A 21,409-nucleotide genomic window follows, 5' to 3' on the forward strand; every position below is an offset into this window, starting at 1 on the left:
GAGGCGGGGCCCTCGGACAGCCCAGCCCCTGCCCTGGGGAGGGAGGGACGGGGGGAGGGAGCCCTGGAGAGGGGGGCCCGCGGACACCCCAGCCCCTGCCCTGGGGAGGGAGGGACGGGGGAGGGAGCCCTGGAGAGGGGGGCCCGCGGACACCCCAGCCCCTGCCCTGGGGAGGGAGCCCTGGAGAGGGGGGCCCGCGGACAGCCCAGCCCCTGCCCTGGGGAGGGAGGGACGGGGGGAGGGAGCCCTGGAGAGGGGGGCCCGCAGACAGCCCAGCCCCTGCCCTGGGGAGGGAGGGACGGGGGAGGGAGCCCTGGAGAGGGGGGCCCGCGGACAGCCCAGCCCCTGCCCTGGGGAGGGAGGGACGGGGGAGGGAGCCCTGGAGAGGGGGGCCCGCGGACAGCCCAGCCCCTGCCCTGGGGAGGGAGGGACGGGGGGGGGGGGGGAGAGGCAGCTCACGGGATGTCGGGTGGGGCGAAGGCCGTCTTGATGACGCCAGCGTAGATGGCCAGGATGGACAGCACCACGCAGGCCAGGAAGACCAGGGCCAGCTTGTTGACGTACTTCACCCCCACAAAGACCACCACGGCCATGAGCGCCAGGGTGCAGCTGCCGTAGACACGCATGTTGTGTAGCATGGCCGCCGCATCGCCACCGGCCGTCTCTGCCTGGAAGATGGCTGCACTCGGGGAGATGTAAGTCTGCAGGACAAAATCAGCTTGGTCAGCCGGAGGACTGCATCCGGCCCCGGACACCTGCACGCTGCCCCATCAATCAAGCCAGGCCTGAGACCCCCGACAGCCGCGGTGAGCGTCTCGGCGCACAACCAGACACTCACAGACACTCAGCATCACCGGAGGAGCCCCAGCCACAGTACCTGCAAGGAGACCACTACACACACACTCACCAAGAAGATCTCGATGGTGCCCAGGATGTACATGGCTCCTGCAAAGGTTGTACCCAAGTAGAAGCAGAGCCCAACAGCGCCTCCAAACTCAGGCCCCAGGGACCGGGAGATCATGTAGTAGGAGCCGCCGGCTACAAAGCAAGCCAGAGAGAAGCAGATCAGGACAGACTTAGTGCAACCAATACTGTCCACCAACAGGAAGGGGAGCCCTGTCTGTGTGTGTGTGTCTAGGGAAGGGGAGCACTGTGTGTGTGTGTCTAGGGAAGGGGAGCACTGTGTGTGTGTCTAGGGAAGGGGAGCACTGTCTGTGTGTGTGTCTAGGGAAGGGGAGCACTGTGTGTGTGTGTCTAGGGAAGGGGAGCACTGTGTCTGTGTGTCTAGTCAAGGGGAGCACTGTCTGTGTGTGTCTAGGGAAGGGGAGCACTGTCTGTGTGTGTGTGTCTAGGGAAGGGGAGCACTGTGTGTGTGTGTCTAGGGAAGGGGAGCACTGTCTGTGTGTGTCTAGGGAAGGGGAGCACTGTCTGTGTGTGTCTAGGGAAGGGGAGCACTGTCTGTGTGTGTCTAGGGAAGGGGAGCACTGTGTGTGTGTGTCTAGGGAAGGGGAGCACTGTGTGTGTGTGTCTAGGGAAGGGGAGCACTGTGTCTGTGTGTCTAGGGAAGGGGAGCACTGTCTGTGTGTGTCTAGGGAAGGGGAGCACTGTCTGTGTGTGTCTAGGGAAGGGGAGCACTGTGTGTGTGTGTCTAGGGAAGGGGAGCACTGTCTGTGTGTCTAGGGAAGGGGAGCACTGTGTCTGTGTGTCTAGGGAAGGGGAGCACTGTGTGTGTGTGTCTAGGGAAGGGGAGCACTGTGTCTGTGTGTCTAGGGAAGGGGAGCACTGTGTGTGTGTGTCTAGTCAAGGGGAGCACTGTCTGTGTGTCTAGGGAAGGGGAGCACTGTGTGTGTGTCTAGGGAAGGGGAGCACTGTGTGTGTGTGTCTAGTCAAGGGGAGCACTGTCTGTGTGTCTAGTCAAGGGGAGCACTGTGTGTGTGTGTCTAGGGAAGGGGAGCACTGTCTGTGTGTGTCTAGGGAAGGGGAGCACTATCTCTGTGTGTCTAGGGAAGGGGAGCACTATCTCTGTGTGTCTCGGGGAAGAGCTCTCTGTAAAGAGAAGTCTCAGCCCTTCCTCAAATACCACTCTGAAAGTGCTTGCGTATGTCTGTGGCTAGCTCTTGGGAGTGAGGCTGAGGCTGGAGAACAGCAGGTTCAAGGCCAGCCTGAGCCACATAAGGACGCCTTGACTCAAAAATATAAGGCAGGCAATACTTCTAACCCCACCCGGGAGCCCCAGCGTCCCACTGTGGGGAGCAGCCGGTGCCTGTCATGAAAACATCACATAGAGAAGGCAACTCTGCAGAGCTCTGCCGACGCACTGGACCAACACTAGGAATCTGCCACCATTTTCAAAACAGGTGGAGGAGAACGGCAGTTGTTTTGCAGCCGTCTGGAATGTCGTCCTGGGATGGACGCGTGCTCACAGCCACCGTCAGCTGAGCTGACCCTGGCTCGGATCACAGACCTTGGGGACTCCAGCAGCGCACCCCCTTCCTGAAAGCCAACCGTAAGACTGGACTCTGGCTGCTGCATGTCGAACAGCCTTCCAAGCAGGTAGAACATGAACCCCCAGCCAGCAGAGTCAACAGGATGCCCTGCACAGACAGACAGGTGCCCTGCACAGACAGACAGGTGCCCTGCACAGACAGACAGGGCTGCATGCACAGACAGACAGGGCACCCTGCACAGACAGACAGGGCACCCTGCACAGACAGACAGGGCACCCTGCACAGACAGACAGGCGCCCTGCACAGACAGACAGGGTGCCCTGCACAGACAGACAGGTGCCCTGCACAGACAGACAGGTGCCCTGCACAGACAGACAGGTGCCCTGCACAGACAGACAGGCGCCCTGCACAGACAGACAGGCGCCCTGCAGAGACAGACAGGACTCCCTGCACAGACAGACAGGTGCCCTGCACAGACAGACAGGTGCCCTGCACAGACAGACAAGGCGCCCTGCACAGACAGACAGGTGCCCTGCAGAGACAGACAGGGCACCCTGCACAGACAGACAGGGCACCCTGCACAGACAGACAAGGCGCCCTGCACAGACAGACAGGTGCCCTGCAGAGACAGACAGGGCACCCTGCACAGACAGACAAGGCGCCCTGCACAGACAGACAGGTGCCCTGCAGAGACAGACAGGGCACCCTGCACAGACAGACAGGGCACCCTGCACAGACAGACAGGGCACCCTGCACAGACAGACAGACGCCCTGCACAGACAGACAGGTGCCCTGCACAGACAGACAGGGTTCCCTGCACAGACAAACAGGCGCCCTGCACAGACACACAGGTGCCCTGCACAGACAGACAGGTGCCCTGCACAGACAGACAGGGCTGCATGCACAGACAGACAGGGCTCCCTGCACAGACACACAGGTGCCCTGCACAGACAGACAGGTGCCCTGCAGGTGCCCTGCACAGACAGACAGGGTTCCCTGCACAGACAAACAGGCGCCCTGCACAGACACACAGGTGCCCTGCACAGACAGACAGGTGCCCTGCACAGACAGACAGGGCTGCATGCACAGACAGACAGGGCTCCCTGCACAGACACACAGGTGCCCTGCACAGACAGACAGGTGCCCTGCACAGACAGACAGGGCTGCATGCACAGACAGACAGGGCTCCCTGCACAGACAGACAGGTGTCCTGCAGAGACAGACAGGTGCCCTGCACAGACAGACAGGTGCCCTGCACAGACAGACAGGTGCCCTGCACAGACAGACAGGTACCCTGCACAGACAGACAGGGCTCCCTGCACAGACAGACAGGGCTGCCTCTCTCTGGGGACTCAACATGCGTGCGACTAGGGGTTCGAGAGGGTTCTGCAGAGTTCCAAAGAAAGAGGACAGCAATTAGGGACTGGTGGTGCCCAGCAAGCACGGGCTGCTTATCCACCCCAGGACACAGGGAGCCAGGCGCAGAGCCGGACTTGAGCGCACTGAACCCTGCCGCACGCTGACTGCCTCGTGGAGGCTGGTGTGTCATCTGTGAACGCCACGCTCGTCAAGCTAAACAACACTGGCTTCACCTTTGTTAGGGGTACAGAGTCCACAAACGCGGGCTACAGCCCCAAGTGGGCCCCTCGGCCTCCTCCCCACAGGACCCCAGCTCTTCAGCAGGTGAGGGGTCCATGCAGGGCCAGCTCTGGTTCTACAGCCTCAAGTGCCCGTGAGTGCCAGAGCCCGTGCCCACGCGTCCAGCCCACACGAGCCGCGTCTCCACAGCCCCCTCTCCACAGCCCCCTCTCCACAGCCCTCCCCTCTCTACAGCCCTCCCCTCTCCACAGCCCCCTCTCCACAGCCCTCCCCTCTCCACAGCCCCTCTCTCCACAGCCCTCCCCTCTCCACAGCCCCCCTCTCTACAGCCCTCCCCTCTCCACAGCCCCTCTCTCCACAGCCCCTCTCTCCACAGCCCTCCCCTCTCCACAGCCCTCCCTCTCCACAGCCCCCTCTCCACAGCCCTCCCCTCTCCACAGCCCCTCTCCACAGCCCCTCTCTCCACAGCCCTCCCCTCTCCACATCCCTCCCTCTCCACAGCCCCCTCTCCACAGCCCTCCCCTCTCCACAGCCCTCCCCTCTCCACAGCCCTCCCCTCTCCACAGCCCCCCTCTCTACAGCCCCCCTCTCCACAGCCCTCCCCTCTCCACAGCCCTCCCTCTCCACAGCCCCCTCTCCACAGCCCTCCCCTCTCCACAGCCCCTCTCTCCACAGCCCCTCTCTCCACAGCCCTCCCCTCTCCACAGCCCCCTCTCCACAGCCCTCCCCTCTCTACAGCCCCTCTCTCCACAGCCCTCCCCTCTCCACAGCCCTCCCCTCTCTACAGCCCCTCTCTCCACAGCCCTCCCCTCTCCACAGCCCCCCTCTCCACAGCCCTCCTCTCCACAGCCCCCCTCTCCACAGCCCCCCTCTCTACAGCCCCTCTCTCCACAGCCCTCCCCTCTCCACAGCCCCTCTCTCCACAGCCCTCCCCTCTCCACAGCCCTCCCCTCTCCACAGCCCCCCTCTCCACAGCCCTCCCCTCTCCACAGCCCTCCTCTCCACAGCCCCCCTCTCCACAGCCCTCCCCTCTCCACAACCCCCCTCTCCACAGCCCCCCTCTCCACAGCCCTCCCCTCTCCACAGCCTCCCCTCTCTACAGCCCTCCCCTCTCTACAGCCCTCCCCTCTCCACAGCCCACCCCTCTCCACAGCCCTCCTCTCCACAGCCCTCCCCTCTCCACAGCCCCCCTCTCCACAGCCCTCCCCTCTCCACAGCCCTCCCCTCTCCACAGCCTCCCCTCTCCACAGCCCCCCTCCACAGCCCCCCTCTCCACAGCCTCCCCTCTCCACAGCCCTCCTCTCCACAGCCCTCCCCTCTCCACAGCCCTCCCCTCTCCACAGCCCCCCTCCATAGCCCTCCCCTCTCCACAGCCCTCCTCTCCACAGCCCCCCCTCTCCACAGCCCTCCCTCCACAGCCCTCCCCTCTCCACAGCCCCCCTCTCCACCCTCACATGCCGACCCGTCTCTCCACACACTGCAGGACCCTGGTCTTGGAAATGAGTGCACATGTACAGACAACAGTGAATGGTGGAAAAGTAGAGTGCTAGCCTGTGTCCACAGGACTGGACATGACCTCAACAGGAGCACCTTCCGGTCCTCCCTGGTCCCTGCTCCAGGACTACTGGGCAGCAAGTACCTTCCAGGCATTCAGCATGGGCTGCAACCACCTCCACACAGGGCTGCCAACCTAGCCTGGAAAAGCCCAACACGCCACTGCAGTAGTCCTGCCCGGGCCCCAAACCGGGCACAGCCCCGCCCTCCAGGGGTCATGTCCCCTGCACAGCCCCGCCCTCCAGGGGTCATGTCCTACACAGTCCCCACCCTCCAGGGGTCATGTCCCACACAGCCCCCGCCCTCCAGGGGTCATGTCCCCTGCACAGCCTCCACCCTCCAGGGGTCATGTCCTACACAGCCCCGCCCTCCAGGGGTCATGTCCTACACAGCCCCCGCCCTCCAGGGGTCATGTCCCCTGCACAGCCTCCACCCTCCAGGGGTCAAGTCCCCTGCACAGCCCCCGCCCTCCAGGGGTCATGTCCACACAGCCCCCGCCCCCCAGGGGTCATGTCCCCTGCACAGCCCTGCCCCCCAGGGGTCATGTCCCACACAGCCCCGCCCTCCAGGGGTCATGTCCCACACAGTCCCCACCCTCCAGTGGTCATGTCCACACAGCCCCGCCCTCCAGGGGTCATGTCCACACAGCCCCGCCCTCCAGGGGTCATGTCCACACAGCCCCGCCCTCCAGGGGTCAAGTCCCACACAGCCCCCGCCCTCCAGGGGTCATGTCCCACACAGCCCCCGCCCTCCAGGGGTCAAGTCCCCTGCACAGCCTCCACCCTCCAGGGGTCATGTCCCACACAGCCCCGCCCTCCAGGGGTCATGTCCCACACAGCCCTGCCCCCCAGGGGTCATGTCCTACACAGCCCCCGCCCCCCAGGGGTCATGTCCTACACAGCCCCCGCCCTCCAGGGGTTATGTCCTACACAGCCCCCGCCCTCCAGGGGTCATGTCCCCTGCACAGCCCTGCCCCCCAGGGGTCATGTCCTACACAGCCCCCGCCCTCCAGGGGTCATGTCCCACACAGCCCCGCCCTCCAGGGGTCATGTCCCACACAGCCCCCGCCCTCCAGGGGTCATGTCCCACACAGCCCCGCCCTCCAGGGGTCATGTCCTCTGCACAGCCCCGCCCTCCAGGGGTCAAGTCCCCTGCACAGCCCCCGCCCTCCAGGGGTCATGTCCACACAGCCCCACCCTCCAGGGGTCATGTCCACACAGCCCCGCCCTCCAGGGGTCATGTCCTCTGCACAGCCCCGCCCTCCAGGGGTCAAGTCCCACACAGCCCCGCCCTCCAGGGGTCAAGTCCCCTGCACAGCCCCCGCCCTCCAGGGGTCAAGTCCCCTGCACAGCCCCGCCCTCCAGGGGTCATGTCCACACAGCCCCGCCCTCCAGGGGTCATGTCCTCTGCACAGCCCCGCCCTCCAGGGGTCAAGTCCCACACAGTCCCTGCCCTCCAGGGGTCAAGTCCCACACAGCCTCCGCCCTCCAGGGGTCATGTCCCACACAGCCCCCGCCCTCCAGGGGTCATGTCCACACAGCCCAGCCCTCCAGGGGTCATGTCCCCTGCACAGCCCCGCCCTCCAGGGGTCAAGTCCCACACAGCCTCGCCCCCCAGGGGTCATGGCTGGGCCCCCAGCTAAGCACAGCCCTGGCCTCCTGTGCAGAGGACAGAACAGCAGTTCTCAGGTGGTCAGGCGGGCACACCGAGTACTGGCTCTGGAGAAGCCCAGGCCTTCGGCAGGGCCCGCCCGGCTGCTCCTTGCAGAGGGGACAAGCCTCTCTGGCCACCGTCAGTGGTCAGCAGCCCCGCAGCTCACTGTAGGGCCGCGGGGACAGGGTCCTTACCTGGGACCACACCGTTGGTGGCAATGGCACTCATGGAGATGGCAGTCAGCATGGTCTGTAAAGAGAAAGGTGGCTCTTCAGGGAAGGCACGCCCGGAGGTGCGGGGGCCCGGTCACCGTCCAGGCCTGGCCGCAGCACAGCTGGGTGACCAGACCCCTCCGTACACCGGCATTCGGCCCTGTCCCCACAGCCAGCAGGAAACCTCACCTTTCAGGCCCCACCGGGATCTGCCTGTGCCCAGGGGAATTCCAGCCAGGGGTATGACCCAGGAGGCACAGGAGGGCAAGCAAGCAGATCCAAGGGGCCCCTGTGGTTTCCACCTCCCCCGGGGCTGGCAGGCCTGCTCCAGCCACCAGCCCTCGGGAACCTTGCAATAACCAGCCAAAGTCCAGACAAGGGACCAGATCACGGAAAGGCGGGTGGGCAGCGGGTGGTAGGCCGCCTGGGACAGTGGTACGGGGTGACCAGCCAGAGGCCAGGCAGGGGGGCCGCCTGGGACAGTGGGGGGGGGGTGACCAGCCAGAGGCCAGGCAGGGGGGCCGCCTGGGACAGTGGTACAGGGTGACCAGCCAGAGGCCAGGCAGGGGGGCCGCCTGGGACAGTGGTACAGGGTGACCAGCCAGAGGCCAGGCAGGGGGGCCGCCTGGGACAGTGGTACAGGGTGACCAGCCAGAGGCCAGGCAGGGGGGCCGCCTGGGACAGTGGTACGGGGTGACCAGCCAGAGGCCAGGCAGGGGGGCCGCCTGGACAGTGGTCCAAAAGGCAGTCCTGTGAAGTTGCACTGTTTGGATTCTTTCCAGAAAACAATCTGCTCTGCAGTGGAAGATTCCAGAAAGAATCTTCCATCTGTCCTTCTCAACATACTAGGAGAAACCAAGGAAAGCAAGCTGCTGAAGAGCTGAGGCACAAGAGAAAGTAGAGCAACCGGGCTCAGGCCTGTCATCCTGGCTACTCACGAGGCTAGGCCTGAGGATCCCAGTTCAAAGCCAGCCCGAGCAGAAAAGTTCGAGACTCTGAACCACCGAAGAGCTGGAAGTGAAGCTGTGGCTCAGTGGTAGAGCACTGTTGTTGGAAAAAAAGAGCTCAGGGACAACACCCTGGCCGAGTTCAAGCCAAGGACCAGCACATACACACACCAAAAAAGATAAAGCAGACAGAACGCAGAGGTAAGAAGGTCTCATGTTGCAGGCACATGGGAGGTCACCTGGGGACAGCTCTAGGTCTGGAGGACGAGGCTGACGCTGGCTTTCTCTAACACCAGTGCTGCCTTGCTGTCCCTGTCACCTGCAGCAGGACCCCGCTGAGCAGCCAAAGTGGCCTCCGCCACCCCAGCCCAGTGCCAACCACAAAGCAGCCCACCAGCGGGATGCAGCTAGCAAAGGCCTCCATGTCTGTGCGCGGCGGCTGGGCGGAGCAGCCTCGCCCCCAGCCAACCCGTGTGTGAACAATGAGACAGGGCAGAGCCCGCCCCGCCCCCACGGCCATGGCGAAGACGGCACCTGGCGCTGCTGGAGAAAGGCCCCAGGGCAGCAACGGCAACTCACACAGGTGCAGCACATGGCCACGATGAGGAAGGACTCCAGGACGCCGGCCGCACCCACAATCCAGGTCAGGCGCAGGAAGAGGATCACACCCAGGATATTCTGCAGGCAGGGCAGGTACACGCCAATGAAGGTGCCCATGCGCGGAGCCTGCAAGAGAGCAGGAGGTGTGGGACGGTCAGTCCCTCCACTTGCAGCCCCGCAGAGCGAGACCCAGAGGTCCCGACAGAAGGACGGGGGCCGGTGAAGACGCTGACCCACGACCGTGTCCCAGCAGTCCCGACAGAAGGACGGGGGCCGGTGAAGACGCTGACCCACGACCGTGTCCCAGCAGGAACCCCGGTTCCAGGGCTCCAGAGCGAGATCTCAGCACTCAGGGCTGTTTTGCTGCCCTCCCTGCTCGGAGCAGAGCCAGGCAGCTAGCCAGCTCCGCTCTCCATTGGGGAGAGGGCTCTGGTGGGAAGCCTCAGAGAGCAAGACTGGATGTCAACTGCGCCCAGGAGGTGGCACGGCCGATCCTGACGCCACCGAGGCTGTCTCGATGGAGAGGAGAGTTTGGAAGGACAGCCAAACACAAGAAAGACACCGCCACGTGAACACAGAAGTCACAGCCACGGCCAGTGCTTACCCCCACGCAGGAAGCGCTGCCAACGAGGACCTGAACGACCACGTGGAAGGGGTGACACGCCTCTCATTCCCAAAATCCTCTCCACAGCCAAGCAAACCAATCAAGCTGGAGCTGGCCAGCCTCTGCACGCCCCCTGGCTCAGCCGGCTGACAGCAGAGGTGTCTGCTGTTGGGGACACGCTTCAGACACCCCCCCGCCCCCCCCCCCGCATGAGGCTGACCACGACAGGGGTCCCAGCAGAGATACATCTCAGCGTAGGCAAGCGCACACTGCTGAGAAGACCTCTCCTGATTGCAGCCCCTGTGGTGAAGCTGGAGAGGATGTGAAGCCTGAGGGCAGTGGCTGGATCCTGGTGCCCAGGGAGCAGACACAACAGTATGCTGAGAATTCCACCAGGAAAGGGCAGGCTGCACAAGGGCCACGCCCCTCACAGCCCAACCAGGTAGCAGACCTCGGAGTTCCGCTGTCTCATCTCAGGGGTTCCACAAGAAGCCAGCCAGTGTGGGGGGCGGGGTTTAAAGGCCTGGGCTTCCACCATGAGCCCCGAGCCAGTCTCACGCAGTTCTGAGCAGCCACACACCTCACACCCTTGGAACCACCAGGTCAGCATGCTGCACTCTGGGGCAGAGAGGAAGTCCTTCTAGACTCTGCAAGCTGGGCAGACAGAGAAAGGCCTTCGGGATTTCTCAGTTGCATAGAAGTGTAAGGTGTGTGTACAGTTTCTAAGCCAGAAGCGATGTACAATGTCACAAGTGGACCTGGGAGGCCTCCTGGCGTACACGTGACCTGGGAGGCCCTGTGTACACGTGACCTGGGAAGGCCCTGTGTACATGTGACCTGGGAAGGCCTCCTGGTGTACACGTGACCCGGGAAGTCCCCTGTATACACGTGACCTGGGAAGGCCCCTGTGTACACGTGACCTGGGAAGGCCCCTGTGTACATGTGACCTGGGAAGGCCCTGTGTACACGTGACCTGGGAAGGCCCTGTGTACACGTGACCTGGGAAGGCCCCTGTGTACACGTGACCTGGGAAGGCCCTGTGTACACGTGACCTGGGAAGGCCCTTGTGTACATGTGACCTGGGAAGGCCCTGTGTACACGTGACCTGGGAAGGCCCTGTGTACACTTGACCTGGGAAGGCCCTGTGTACACGTGACCTGGGAAGGCCCTGGGTACACGTGACCTGGGAGGCCCTGGGTACACGTGACCTGGGAAGGCCCTGTGTACATGTGACCTGGGAAGCTCCCCACCTACTTGTGACCTGGGAAGGCCCTGGGTACACGTGACCTGGGAAGGCCCCTGTGTACACGTGACCTGGGAAGGCCCCTGTGTACACGTGACCTGGGAAGGCCCTGTGTACACGTGACCTGGGAAGGCCCTGTGTACACGTGACCTGGGAAGGCCCCTGTGTACACGTGACCTGGGAAGGCCCTGTGTACACGTGACCTGGGAAGGCCCTTGTGTACACGTGACCTGGGAAGGCCCTGTGTACACGTGACCTGGGAAGGCCCTGTGTACACGTGACCTGGGAAGGCCCTGTGTACACTTGACCTGGGAAGGCCCTGTGTACACGTGACCTGGGAAGGCCCTGGGTACACGTGACCTGGGAGGCCCTGGGTACACGTGACCTGGGAAGGCCCTGTGTACATGTGACCTGGGAAGCTCCCCACCTACTTGTGACCTGGGAAGGCCCTGGGTACACGTGACCTGGGAGGCCTCCTGGTGTACACGTGACCTGGGAAGGCCCTGTGTACACGTGACCTGGGAAGGCCCTGGGTACACGTGACCTGGGAAGTCCCCTGGGTACACGTGACCTGAGAAGCTCCCCATCTACATGTGACCTGGGAAGGCCCTGGGTACACGTGACCTGGGAAGGCCCTGTGTACACGTGACCTGGGAAGGCCCTGTGTACACGTGACCTGGGAAGTCCCCTGGGTACATGTAACCTGGGAAGTCCCCTGGGTACATGTAACTTGGGAAGTCCCCTGTGTACATGTGACCTAGGAAGGCCTCATGTACGCATGACCCTTGTGTACACGTGACCCTCATGTACACGTGACCGCCTGCTCACCAGGGCCTAGCCTCAGATCCCAGAAGCCCTGGGATGAAAACCTGGCGCTGGCTCTGTCCAGTCCCAGGGACCCTAGGTCCTTCCTAAAGGGCCTGTCTACCCCCAGCCTCACAGCTCCCACTGAGAGCAAGCTCTGAAGGAACAAGGAGACCCAGGACCAGCACAAACGGCAAAGTGCTGGCTGGGAAATCCTGTGCCTGCAGCTGGAAATGAGCTTGTGTGTCAGAGAGGGTGGTGGGGACAGTCCTTCTATCCTGGGCATTGCTGGCTCCCCGGTAGGCCAGCCAAGGCCTGCTTACTCATGACTCACAAGATCTGGTTCCTCCACTAACTGAAATCTAGCTCAGAGCGCCAGTGCCACACCCCAGGAGCACAATGACCAAGGAAGTGTGGCCCTGGGGCCTGCTGGGGTGGGCCTAAGGCCCTGGGGCCTGCTGTGGTCCACGGTGCACTCCCCTTGGGGGAGGGGCATGACAGTGGGCTCTGTCCTGGGGTGGGGCAGGAGCAGGGTCAGCACTGCAGGCCTGGCCGGGCAGTGCCCTGAGCAGGCCAGAACTGAGCACAGGAACTGAGCAGACAAGCCACTAAAGCTCCAAAAGACAGACAGACATGTGTGCCGTGGGCAGGGAAGGCTTAGCAGGTACAGGCCCAGGGCAAGAATCTATTGGGCCGTCGCAGCACCCTGGCTCTGGTAGACCTCTAGCAGCACCCCGAGCAATGAACCCAGCACCAGGACTGCTCACTCCCCCGTGCAGCCGGTCAGCCAGGGAGATGGGGGCAGCCGCATCCAGACATAACTTCCAAGGAAGCCACTGTGTGGTCTCCTCTGTGCCGGAAGACAGCTAGGGCCACACTGGACCAGACGCCCTGTCAGCCCCAGCTCTGCCCCAGGACAGGGCCATGGGGCCCATCTCAAGGCATCTCCTAGGACTTCAATCACAAGAGTCTCAAAACTAACGCTGAACATCCCGTGAGTCTCTTAGACACCCAGAAGTGTTTGAACTTAGTATTGTGTGTGCCGGTCCGGTGAGCTGAACTCAAGATCTGGGCACTGTCCCTGAGGACACTCTACCACTTGAGCCACAGCTCTATTTCCAGGTTTTTGGTCATTAATTGGAGATAAGAGTCTCGTGGACTGTCCTTCCCAGGCTGGCTTTGAACTGCGATCCTCAGATCTCAGCCTCCTCAGTAGCTTCAATTACAGGGGTGAGCCACTGGCTCAAACTGCTGTATGTTTGAGCTGGCTCAAACTGCTATGTTCACAGTAAAAAAGTGCAGGGGTCAGCCACGTGGTAGCTTGACGTCCTGATGGCTGCACAGAGCCAGCGTCAGGCTGGACACTGCCACAGCGGCACCTAGGGGCAGCTGGAGGCGTTGTGCAGAGGGGACGGGAGGGAGACACCGTGAGACCGGCAGGAAGCAGAGCCACCCCTTCTTTCTGCTCCACACATCAGACATCTCATTCTCCAGAGGAAGCGGAGGCTTCGCAGGCTGGCTGAGAGTGCACACTACCGTGCTCCTCGCCACCACCACTAAGCTCTGCTGAGCAAAGCGTGCATTTGTGCAGGGGACGTGGAAACACGGACTCTCGTGGAGAACAGGGGAGGGAAACGTGACCCTGCCAACACCTTGTAACCTGGAAAGGGGGCCTGTCTAGTCTCTGTGAGAGCTGGAGTGTTAGGCGCAGATCCAGGAAGGCTGGTTCCTGTGGCTGCCCAGGCCCGAGGGACCGGGCCCAGGTGCCCAGGGCTGCCCTGACCCCCTGGAGCTACCACACACGTTGACTCCCACACAGGGATTAGGACACTGTCAGTCGATGGCCAGAGCCCAGTTCCTTTCTCAGCACCCAGACCTGAACATCATCTGGAGATACAGGACACAGAGAAGGCGTCTGCTGATAGGACACAGAACAATGAAGAGCTCTGCAAATTCACTGCTTAGAAAGTAATCCTCAGGCCAGGCTGCATCCCCGGGCCCAGAAAGATGCGTGACAGAGTGCAGAGAACACAGGAACATGCGTGACAGTGGAGAGCACAGGAACATGCGTGACAGAGTAGAGAGCGCACAGGAACATGCGTGACGGAGTGGAGAGCGCACAGGAACATGCGTGACAGAGTGGAGAGCGCACGGGAACATGCGTGACGGAGTGGAGAACGCATGGGGACACGTGTGACAGAGTGGAGAGCGCACGGGGACATGCGTGACAGAGTGGAGAGTGCACGGGAACATGCGTGAGAGTGGAGAGCGCACGGGGACATGTGTGACGGAGTGCAGAGCGCACAGGAACATGCGTGACAGAGTGGAGAGCACACGGGAACATGCGTGACAGAGTGGAGAGCGCATGGGGACACGTGTGACAGAGTGGAGAGCGCACGGGGACATGCGTGACAGAGTGGAGAGCGCACAGGAACATGCGTGACGGAGTGGAGAGCACACAGGAACATGCGTGACAGAGTGGAGAGTGCACGGGAACATGTGTGACAGAGTGGAAAGTGCATGGGAACATGCGTGACAGAGTGGAGAGCGCACGGGGACATGCGTGACAGAGTGGAGAGCGCGCGGGAACATGTGTGACGGAGTGGAGAGTGCATGGGAACATGCATGATGGAGTGGAGAGCACACAGGAACATGTGTGACAGAGTGGAGAGCGCATGGGAACATGCGTGACAGAGTGGAGAGTGCACAGGAACATGTGTGACAGAGTGGAGAGCGCATGGGGACACGCGTGACAGAGTGGAGAGCACATGGGAACATTCATGACGGAGTGGAGAGCGCATGGGAACATGCGTGACAGAGTGGAGAGTGCACGGGAACATGTGTGACAGAGTGGAGAGCGCATGGGAACATGCGTGACAGTGGAGAGCGCACGGGAACATTCATGACGGAGTGGAGAGCGCACGGGAACATGCGTGACAGAGTGGAGAGTGCATGGGAACATGCGTGACAGAGTGGAGAGTGCACGGGGACATGCGTGATGGAGTGGAGAGCGCACGGGAACATGCGTGACGAGTGGAGAGTGCACGGGAACATGCGTGACAGAGTGGAAAGCGCATGGGAGATACGTGACGGAGTGGAGAGCACACGGGAACATGCGTGACAGAGTGGAGAGCGCACAGGAACATGCGTGACTGAGTGCAGAGCGCACAGGAACATGCGTGACAGAGTGGAGAGCGCACAGGAACATGCGTGACGGAGTGGAGAGCGCACAGGAACATGCGTGACGGAGTGGAGAGAGCGCACAGGAACATGCGTGACTGAGTGCAGAGCGCACAGGAACATGCGTAACGGAGTGGAGAGTGCATGGGAACATGCGTGACTGAGTGAAGAGTGCACGGGAACATGCGTGACAGAGTGGAGAGCGCACGGGGACATGCGTGACGGAGTGCAGAGCACACGGGGACACGCGTGACAGAGTGGAGAGCGCACGGGGACATGCGTGACAGAGTGCAGAACACACAGGGACACGCGTGACAGAGTGGAGAGCACACGGGGACACGCGTGACAGAGTGGAGAGCACATGGGGACACGCGTGACTGAGTGGAGAGCACACGGGAGATGAGTGGCGAGCGCACAGGGCGGCGCGGCGGTACCTTGGCCTCCCGGCGCCGGCTGTCCTCATCCTCCTCGTGCTCCACCACGCCCTGGCTCAGGTTGGTGTAGGTGGCCAGCTTGTTCAACAGTGAGGACACCATGGGGTTGCTGTCCATCTCCTCCTGTGAGCACAGGGTCAGTCTCAGCAGGCCCTCGGCAGATCGCCGGCAGCCCGCCCTCCCCGGCACGAGGGCCAGCGTGGCGCTGAGCCGGGGCCCCACACACGCGTGTGGCCGGTCTGAAGTCAGGGGGGCGAGCGCCAGGCCACGGGGGCCCACAAAGCTGAAGCATCCCCACCTTCGGGGGCCTGTGGAACAGGATCCTGAGGTGCCAGGTGAGTCAGACCACGTGCCCTGTGGTCCTTGGACCCCCCTCCGTCGGGGCCGTGCCCCGCGGCCCTCGGACCCGGTCCTCCGAGGCCAGGCAGGCAGGCTCCCATCACTCCAGGGACCATCCAGCCAAGGAGTCTTGATTTTTCCCCAGAAAAGTCACTGCCCTGCCCCTTCCTCTGAGAGAAAGTAAAATAAAATTACCTCAAACAGGGCCATGTTCTTCCCTTCAAAGTAACTTTCTCTTTCCATCTCCACATTGTTGATGAACGGGCTGATTTCCCTGGGATTCCCATCTCCTGTGGGAAACAGATTTGGGCCAATTTTAGAAGAAAGTTATGGAGGGCAGGCACCGGGCAGGGCCGGCCACACACCCGTGACCCCAGCTCAGAATGCTGTGTGCTAATGCACTCTCCTGCTCACCCATCCATGCTAAAAAGGCAACGGTGCATCCCAGAATATGCACAATTTGTTTGAAAATGAAGAAGTCCTACCCTCACCTGCCCAACTGGGACTCCAGGCCAAGGAATGCAAATTGCACCACTAGCCCTCTGCTCCTCACTGCTGCACCGCTGCAGCTAGCCCTCTGCTCCTCACTGCTGCACCGCTGCAGCTAGCCCTCTGCTCCTCACTGCTGCACCGCTGCAGCTAGCCCTCTGCTCCTCACTGCTGCACCGCTGCAGCTAGCCCTCTGCTCCTCACTGCTGCACCGCTGCACCGCTAGCCCTCTGCTCCACACTGCTGCACCGCTGCAGCTAGCCCTCTGCTCCTCACTGCTGCACAGCTGCAGCTAGCCCTCTGCTCCTCACTGCTGCACAGCTGCAGCTAGCCCTCTGCTCCTCACTGCTGCACCGCTGCACCGCTAGCCCTCTGCTCCACACTGCTGCACAGCTGCAGCTAGCCCTCTGCTCCTCACTGCTGCACCGCTGCAGCTAGCCCTCTGCTCCTCAGAGCTGCACCGCTGCAGCTAGCCCTCTGCTCCTCACTGCTGCACAGCTGCAGCTCTGCTCCTCACAGCTGCAGCTAGCCCTCTGCTCCTCACTGCTGCACAGCTGCAGCTAGCCCTCTGCTCCCTCTCTGATTCTGGAAGGATACAGAAAGGAGTCTCTCTTTTTCTCCCTGGAGAAACAGGAGATCCTAGCCCAGACACAGGAGATCCTAGATCAGAGACACAGGAGATCCTAGTCCAGAGACACAGGAGATCCTAGCCAGAGATACAGGAGATCCTAGCCAGAGATACAGGAGATCCTAGTCCAGAGACACAGGAGATCCTAGTCCAGAGACACAGGAGATCCTAGTCCAGAGACACAGGAGATCCTAGCCCAGACACAGGAGATCCTAGCCAGAGACACAGGAGATCCTAGCCAGAGACACGGGAGAGCTTAGTCCAGAGACACAGGAGATCTTAGCCCAGAGACACAGGAGATCCTAGTCCAGAGACACAGGAGATCCTAGCCAGAGATACAGGAGATCCTAGCCAGAGACACGGGAGAGCTTAGTCCAGAGACACAGGAGATCTTAGCCCAGAGACACAGGAGATCCTAGTCCAGAGACACAGGAGATCCTAGTCCAGAGACACAGGAGATCCTAGCCCAGACACAGGAGATCCTAGCCAGAGATACAGGAGATCCTAGCCAGAGACACGGGAGATCCTAGCCAGAGATACAGGAGATCCTAGTCCAGAGATACAGGAGATCCTAGTCCAGAGACACAGGAGATCCTAGTCCAGAGACACAGGAGATCCTAGCCCAGACACAGGATATCCTAGCCAGAGATACAGGAGATCCTAGTCCAGAGACACGGGAGATCCTAGTCCAGAGACACAGGAGATCCTAGCCAGAGACACAGGAGATCCTAGCCAGAGACACGGGAGATCCTAGCCAGAGACACGGGAGATCCTAGCCAGAGACACGGGAGATCCTAGCCAGAGATACAGGAGATCCTAGTCCAGAGACACGGGAGATCCTAGTCCAGAGACACAGGAGATCCTAGTCCAGAGACACAGGAGATCCTAGCCCAGAGACACAGGAGATCCTAGTCCAGAGACACAGGAGATCCTAGCCAGAGATACAGGAGATCCTAGCCAGAGATACAGGAGATCCTAATCCAGAGACACAGGAGATCCTAGCCAGAGATACAGGAGATCCTAGCCAGAGATACAGGAGATCCTAGCCAGAGACACGGGAGATTCTAGTCCAGAGACACGGGAGATCCTAGTCCAGAGACACGGGAGATCCTAGTCCAGAGACACGGGAGATCCTAGTCCAGAGACACAGGAGATCCTAGCCCAGAGACACAGGAGATCCTAGCCCAGAGACACAGGAGATCCTAGTCCAGAGACACAGGAGATCCTAGTCCAGAGACACAGGAGATCCTAGTCCAGAGACACAGGAGATCCTAGTCCAGAGACACAGGAGATCCTAGCCAGAGATACAGGAGATCCTAGTCCAGAGACACGGGAGATCCTAGTCCAGAGACACAGGAGATCCTAGTCCAGAGACACGGGAGATCCTAGTCCAGAGACACAGGAGATCCTAGCCAGAGATACAGGAGATCCTAGCCAGAGACACAGGAGATCCTAGTCCAGAGACACAGGAGATCCTAGCCAGAGACACGGGAGATCCTAGTCCAGAGACACAGGAGATCCTAGTCCAGAGACACAGGAGATCCTAGCCAGAGACACAGGAGATCCTAGTCCAGAGACACAGGAGATCCTAGCCAGAGACACAGGAGATCCTAGCCCAGAGACACAGGAGATCCTAGCCAGAGACACAGGAGATCCTAGCCAGAGACACAGGAGATCCTAGTCCAGAGACACGGGAGAGCTTAGTCCAGAGACACAGGAGATCTTAGCCCAGAGACACAGGAGATCCTAGTCCAGAGACACGGGAGATCCTAGTCCAGAGACACAGGAGATCCTAGTCCAGAGACACAGGAGATCCTAGCCAGAGATACAGGAGATCCTAGTCCAGAGACACGGGAGATCCTAGTCCAGAGACACAGGAGATCCTAGTCCAGAGACACGGGAGATCCTAGTCCAGAGACACGGGAGATCCTAGCCAGAGACACAGGAGATCCTAGCCAGAGACACGGGAGATCCTAGCCAGAGATACAGGAGATCCTAGTCCAGAGACACAGGAGATCCTAGTCCAGAGACACAGGAGATCCTAGTCCAGAGACACAGGAGATCCTAGCCCAGACACAGGAGATCCTAGCCAGAGATACAGGAGATCCTAGCCAGAGACACGGAGAGCTTAGTCCAGAGACACAGGAGATCCTAGCCAGAGACACGGGAGATCCTAGCCAGAGATACAGGAGATCCTAGTCCAGAGACACGGGAGATCCTAGTCCAGAGACACAGGAGATCCTAGCCAGAGACACGGGAGATCCTAGCCAGAGACACGGGAGATCCTAGCCAGAGACACGGGAGATCCTAGTCCAGAGACACAGGAGATCCTAGTCCAGAGACACAGGAGATCCTAGTCCAGAGACACGGGAGATCCTAGCCAGAGACACAGGAAATCCTAGCCAGAGACACAGGAGATCCTAGTCCAGAGACACAGGAGAGCTTAGTCCAGACACAGGAGATCTTAGTCCAGAGACACAGGAGATCCTAGTCCAGAGACACAGGAGATCCTAGTCCAGAGACACAGGAGATCCTAGTCCAGAGACACAAGAGATCCTAGCCAGAGACACAGAAGATACTAGCTTGGACTTTCCTGCTTCAGTTAACCCCCATGGGAAAGGTGTTTGATTCTGGGAACTCAAACTAGGGCAGATCACAGGACACCTACCCCATGGTCCCCTGGTTCCACCAAATGGTACTGGGTGTCACATCTCTAGAGACTTAGGCCTCAGCACCCCAACCTTGGGAGAGGGCTGTGCTCTCTCTGGCAGGAACAGAGAAGGCAGGCACCGTGTGGGGGAGAATTGCGGGAGTGCAGGAAGCAGGGTCGAGGCGGGGTAGGGCAGGGCAGATCAGAAACAGCTTGGCAAGCAGAGGCACCACAGAGGGTGATGCTAGTGGGCTGGACGCCCCCTCAGCACCCCACAAAGGCTTCCAGTTCGTTTCTGGCTGCAAGTGGATAAAGGTTCTAGCCCCACAGGCCCCGGGTACAGGCCTGGATCTCCATCTGCCACAGGACAGCAGTGCCTGCTCAGCTACACAGCTAGCCACAGGGGCGCTCTGGGAAGTGAGCTCCAGGACCCAAGGCACTGTGCCAGGTCTGCAGGAGGAAGAAGCCTGAGCTGCCCCCTTCTTCCACGACTTTTTCCTCAGCAGAACCCCTTCAGTGTAAACTCAAGAGCTCATTCGTCCCGACAAACCCAGGAATGCCAGCAGAAGTCAGAGACAAGTCCAGAAATGCCTGAGGCAACAGGGGCGTGGGGTCCCCTGGCACAGGCCCGCCAAACCCTGCAGAGCTGGGCTGGGAGCAGGAGCTGGGGGTTGAACTTGAGGCTTCATCCTAGCCAGGAAATGTTCAACCTCTAGAGCCACACCCCCAGCCCCAGCCACACCCCCAGCCCCAGCCACACCCCAGCCACACCTCCAGCCCCAGCCACACCCCCAGCCCCACCCCAACCACACCTCCAGCCACACCCCCAGCCCCAGCCACACCCCCAGCCCCACCTCCAGTCCCAGCCACACCCCCAGGCCCAGCCACACCTCTAGCCCCAGCCACACCCCCGCCACACCCCCAGCCCCAGCCACACCCCAACCCCACCCCCAGCCACACCTCCAGCCACACCCCCAGGCCCAGCCACACCTCTAGCCCCAGCCACACCCCAGCCACACCTCCAGCCCCAGCCACACCCCCAGGCCCAGCCACACCTCTAGCCCCAGCCACACCCCCAGCCACACCCCCACCCCCAGCCCCAGGAAAGTTGTTCTTCAGTCTGTTTTAACTTTAAATTTGTACACCTTGAATGGGGTGTGTACACCTGAAGGGGCTCAAGTCCCACTAACAGATGAGGTCTGCACAGGGACATCCCTCCCTCCTGGCTAAGCTCCCGCCCAGATCTGTTACCTAGGTAACTGGCAGACCTGGAAGCAGTCACCTTCCCCTCCTGCTAGGTCACATCCTGGGCCACCTCGGGTCACAGGCCTCCCATCTGACCTTAGGAGGGTCCCAGACCCTGAGGTCATGTCCAGATCCAGTGTGGCCACACCTTCCCCGACCTGGCCACACCTCTTCCTGTTTAAGGCCTAACCCAGGGCCAGCAGCATGGAGTGCCAACCTAGCCTGGTCCCAGCAGGGCTACTGAAAAACCTACCCCTTACCTGAATACCACATGCGTGGTGCTGTTCTTACTTGGCAACCTCTTTTTATAAACCTAACATAAGTGGTATCTAATATACCTTACACCCCTCTCTCCCCCAGCCAGGATCTGAGGTCTGCAGCCAGCCCAGACAGCTCATCTGAGAGACTCTTGTCTCCAATTAACCAGGAAAATGCCTGAAATGGAGATATGGCTCAAGCATCAGTCTAGAGCAGATCTAGCGAAGCAAGAGAATGAGGCTCTGAGCTCCAGCCCCAATGGGCATGAAAAATAAATAAATAGCACATAAAGCAGGCACTCGATCCGCAGACAGGCTCCACCCACCCGGGGGAGAGGGCACACAGCACAGCCAGCCGTTCGGTTCTGAGATTCGGATGCCCATCTCGTCCTCGCCGCCATCTTGGAGTCTTAATAGACGGGGCCTCTTCACCCAGTTCCAAGAACTACAGGTGTGTCAAGGGTCCTTAAGCTCCAGGAAAGTCTGGCTCCAGGGAATTCTTGCCCTTGATTGCCCCAGCCGTT

General features: G+C 61.0%; 1 protein-coding gene across 4 annotated transcripts in view; it reads right to left on the bottom strand.

The window, feature by feature from the left end:
* The window catches only part of Slc12a7 (solute carrier family 12 member 7), a 75,266-nt gene that overhangs the window by 33,409 nt on the left and 20,448 nt on the right, over positions 1-21,409 (bottom strand). For all 4 annotated transcript variants that reach the window (XM_070042115.1, XM_070042116.1, XM_070042118.1 and 1 more), the window contains exons 2-7: positions 15,812-15,906; positions 15,278-15,400; positions 8,992-9,138; positions 7,448-7,502; positions 908-1,038; positions 460-701 (exon numbers count right to left, since the gene is read on the bottom strand). In XM_070042115.1, the coding sequence (XP_069898216.1) occupies positions 460-701; positions 908-1,038; positions 7,448-7,502; positions 8,992-9,138; positions 15,278-15,400; positions 15,812-15,906 (793 nt within the window). The remainder of the gene's footprint in view (positions 1-459; positions 702-907; positions 1,039-7,447; positions 7,503-8,991; positions 9,139-15,277; positions 15,401-15,811; positions 15,907-21,409) is intronic.

The sequence above is a fragment of the Dipodomys merriami genome, unplaced genomic scaffold (genome assembly GCF_024711535.1).
Source record: "Dipodomys merriami isolate MVZ:Mamm:240054 unplaced genomic scaffold, mDipMer1.0.p SCAF_32, whole genome shotgun sequence".
Taxonomy (NCBI): Eukaryota; Metazoa; Chordata; class Mammalia; order Rodentia; family Heteromyidae; genus Dipodomys; species Dipodomys merriami.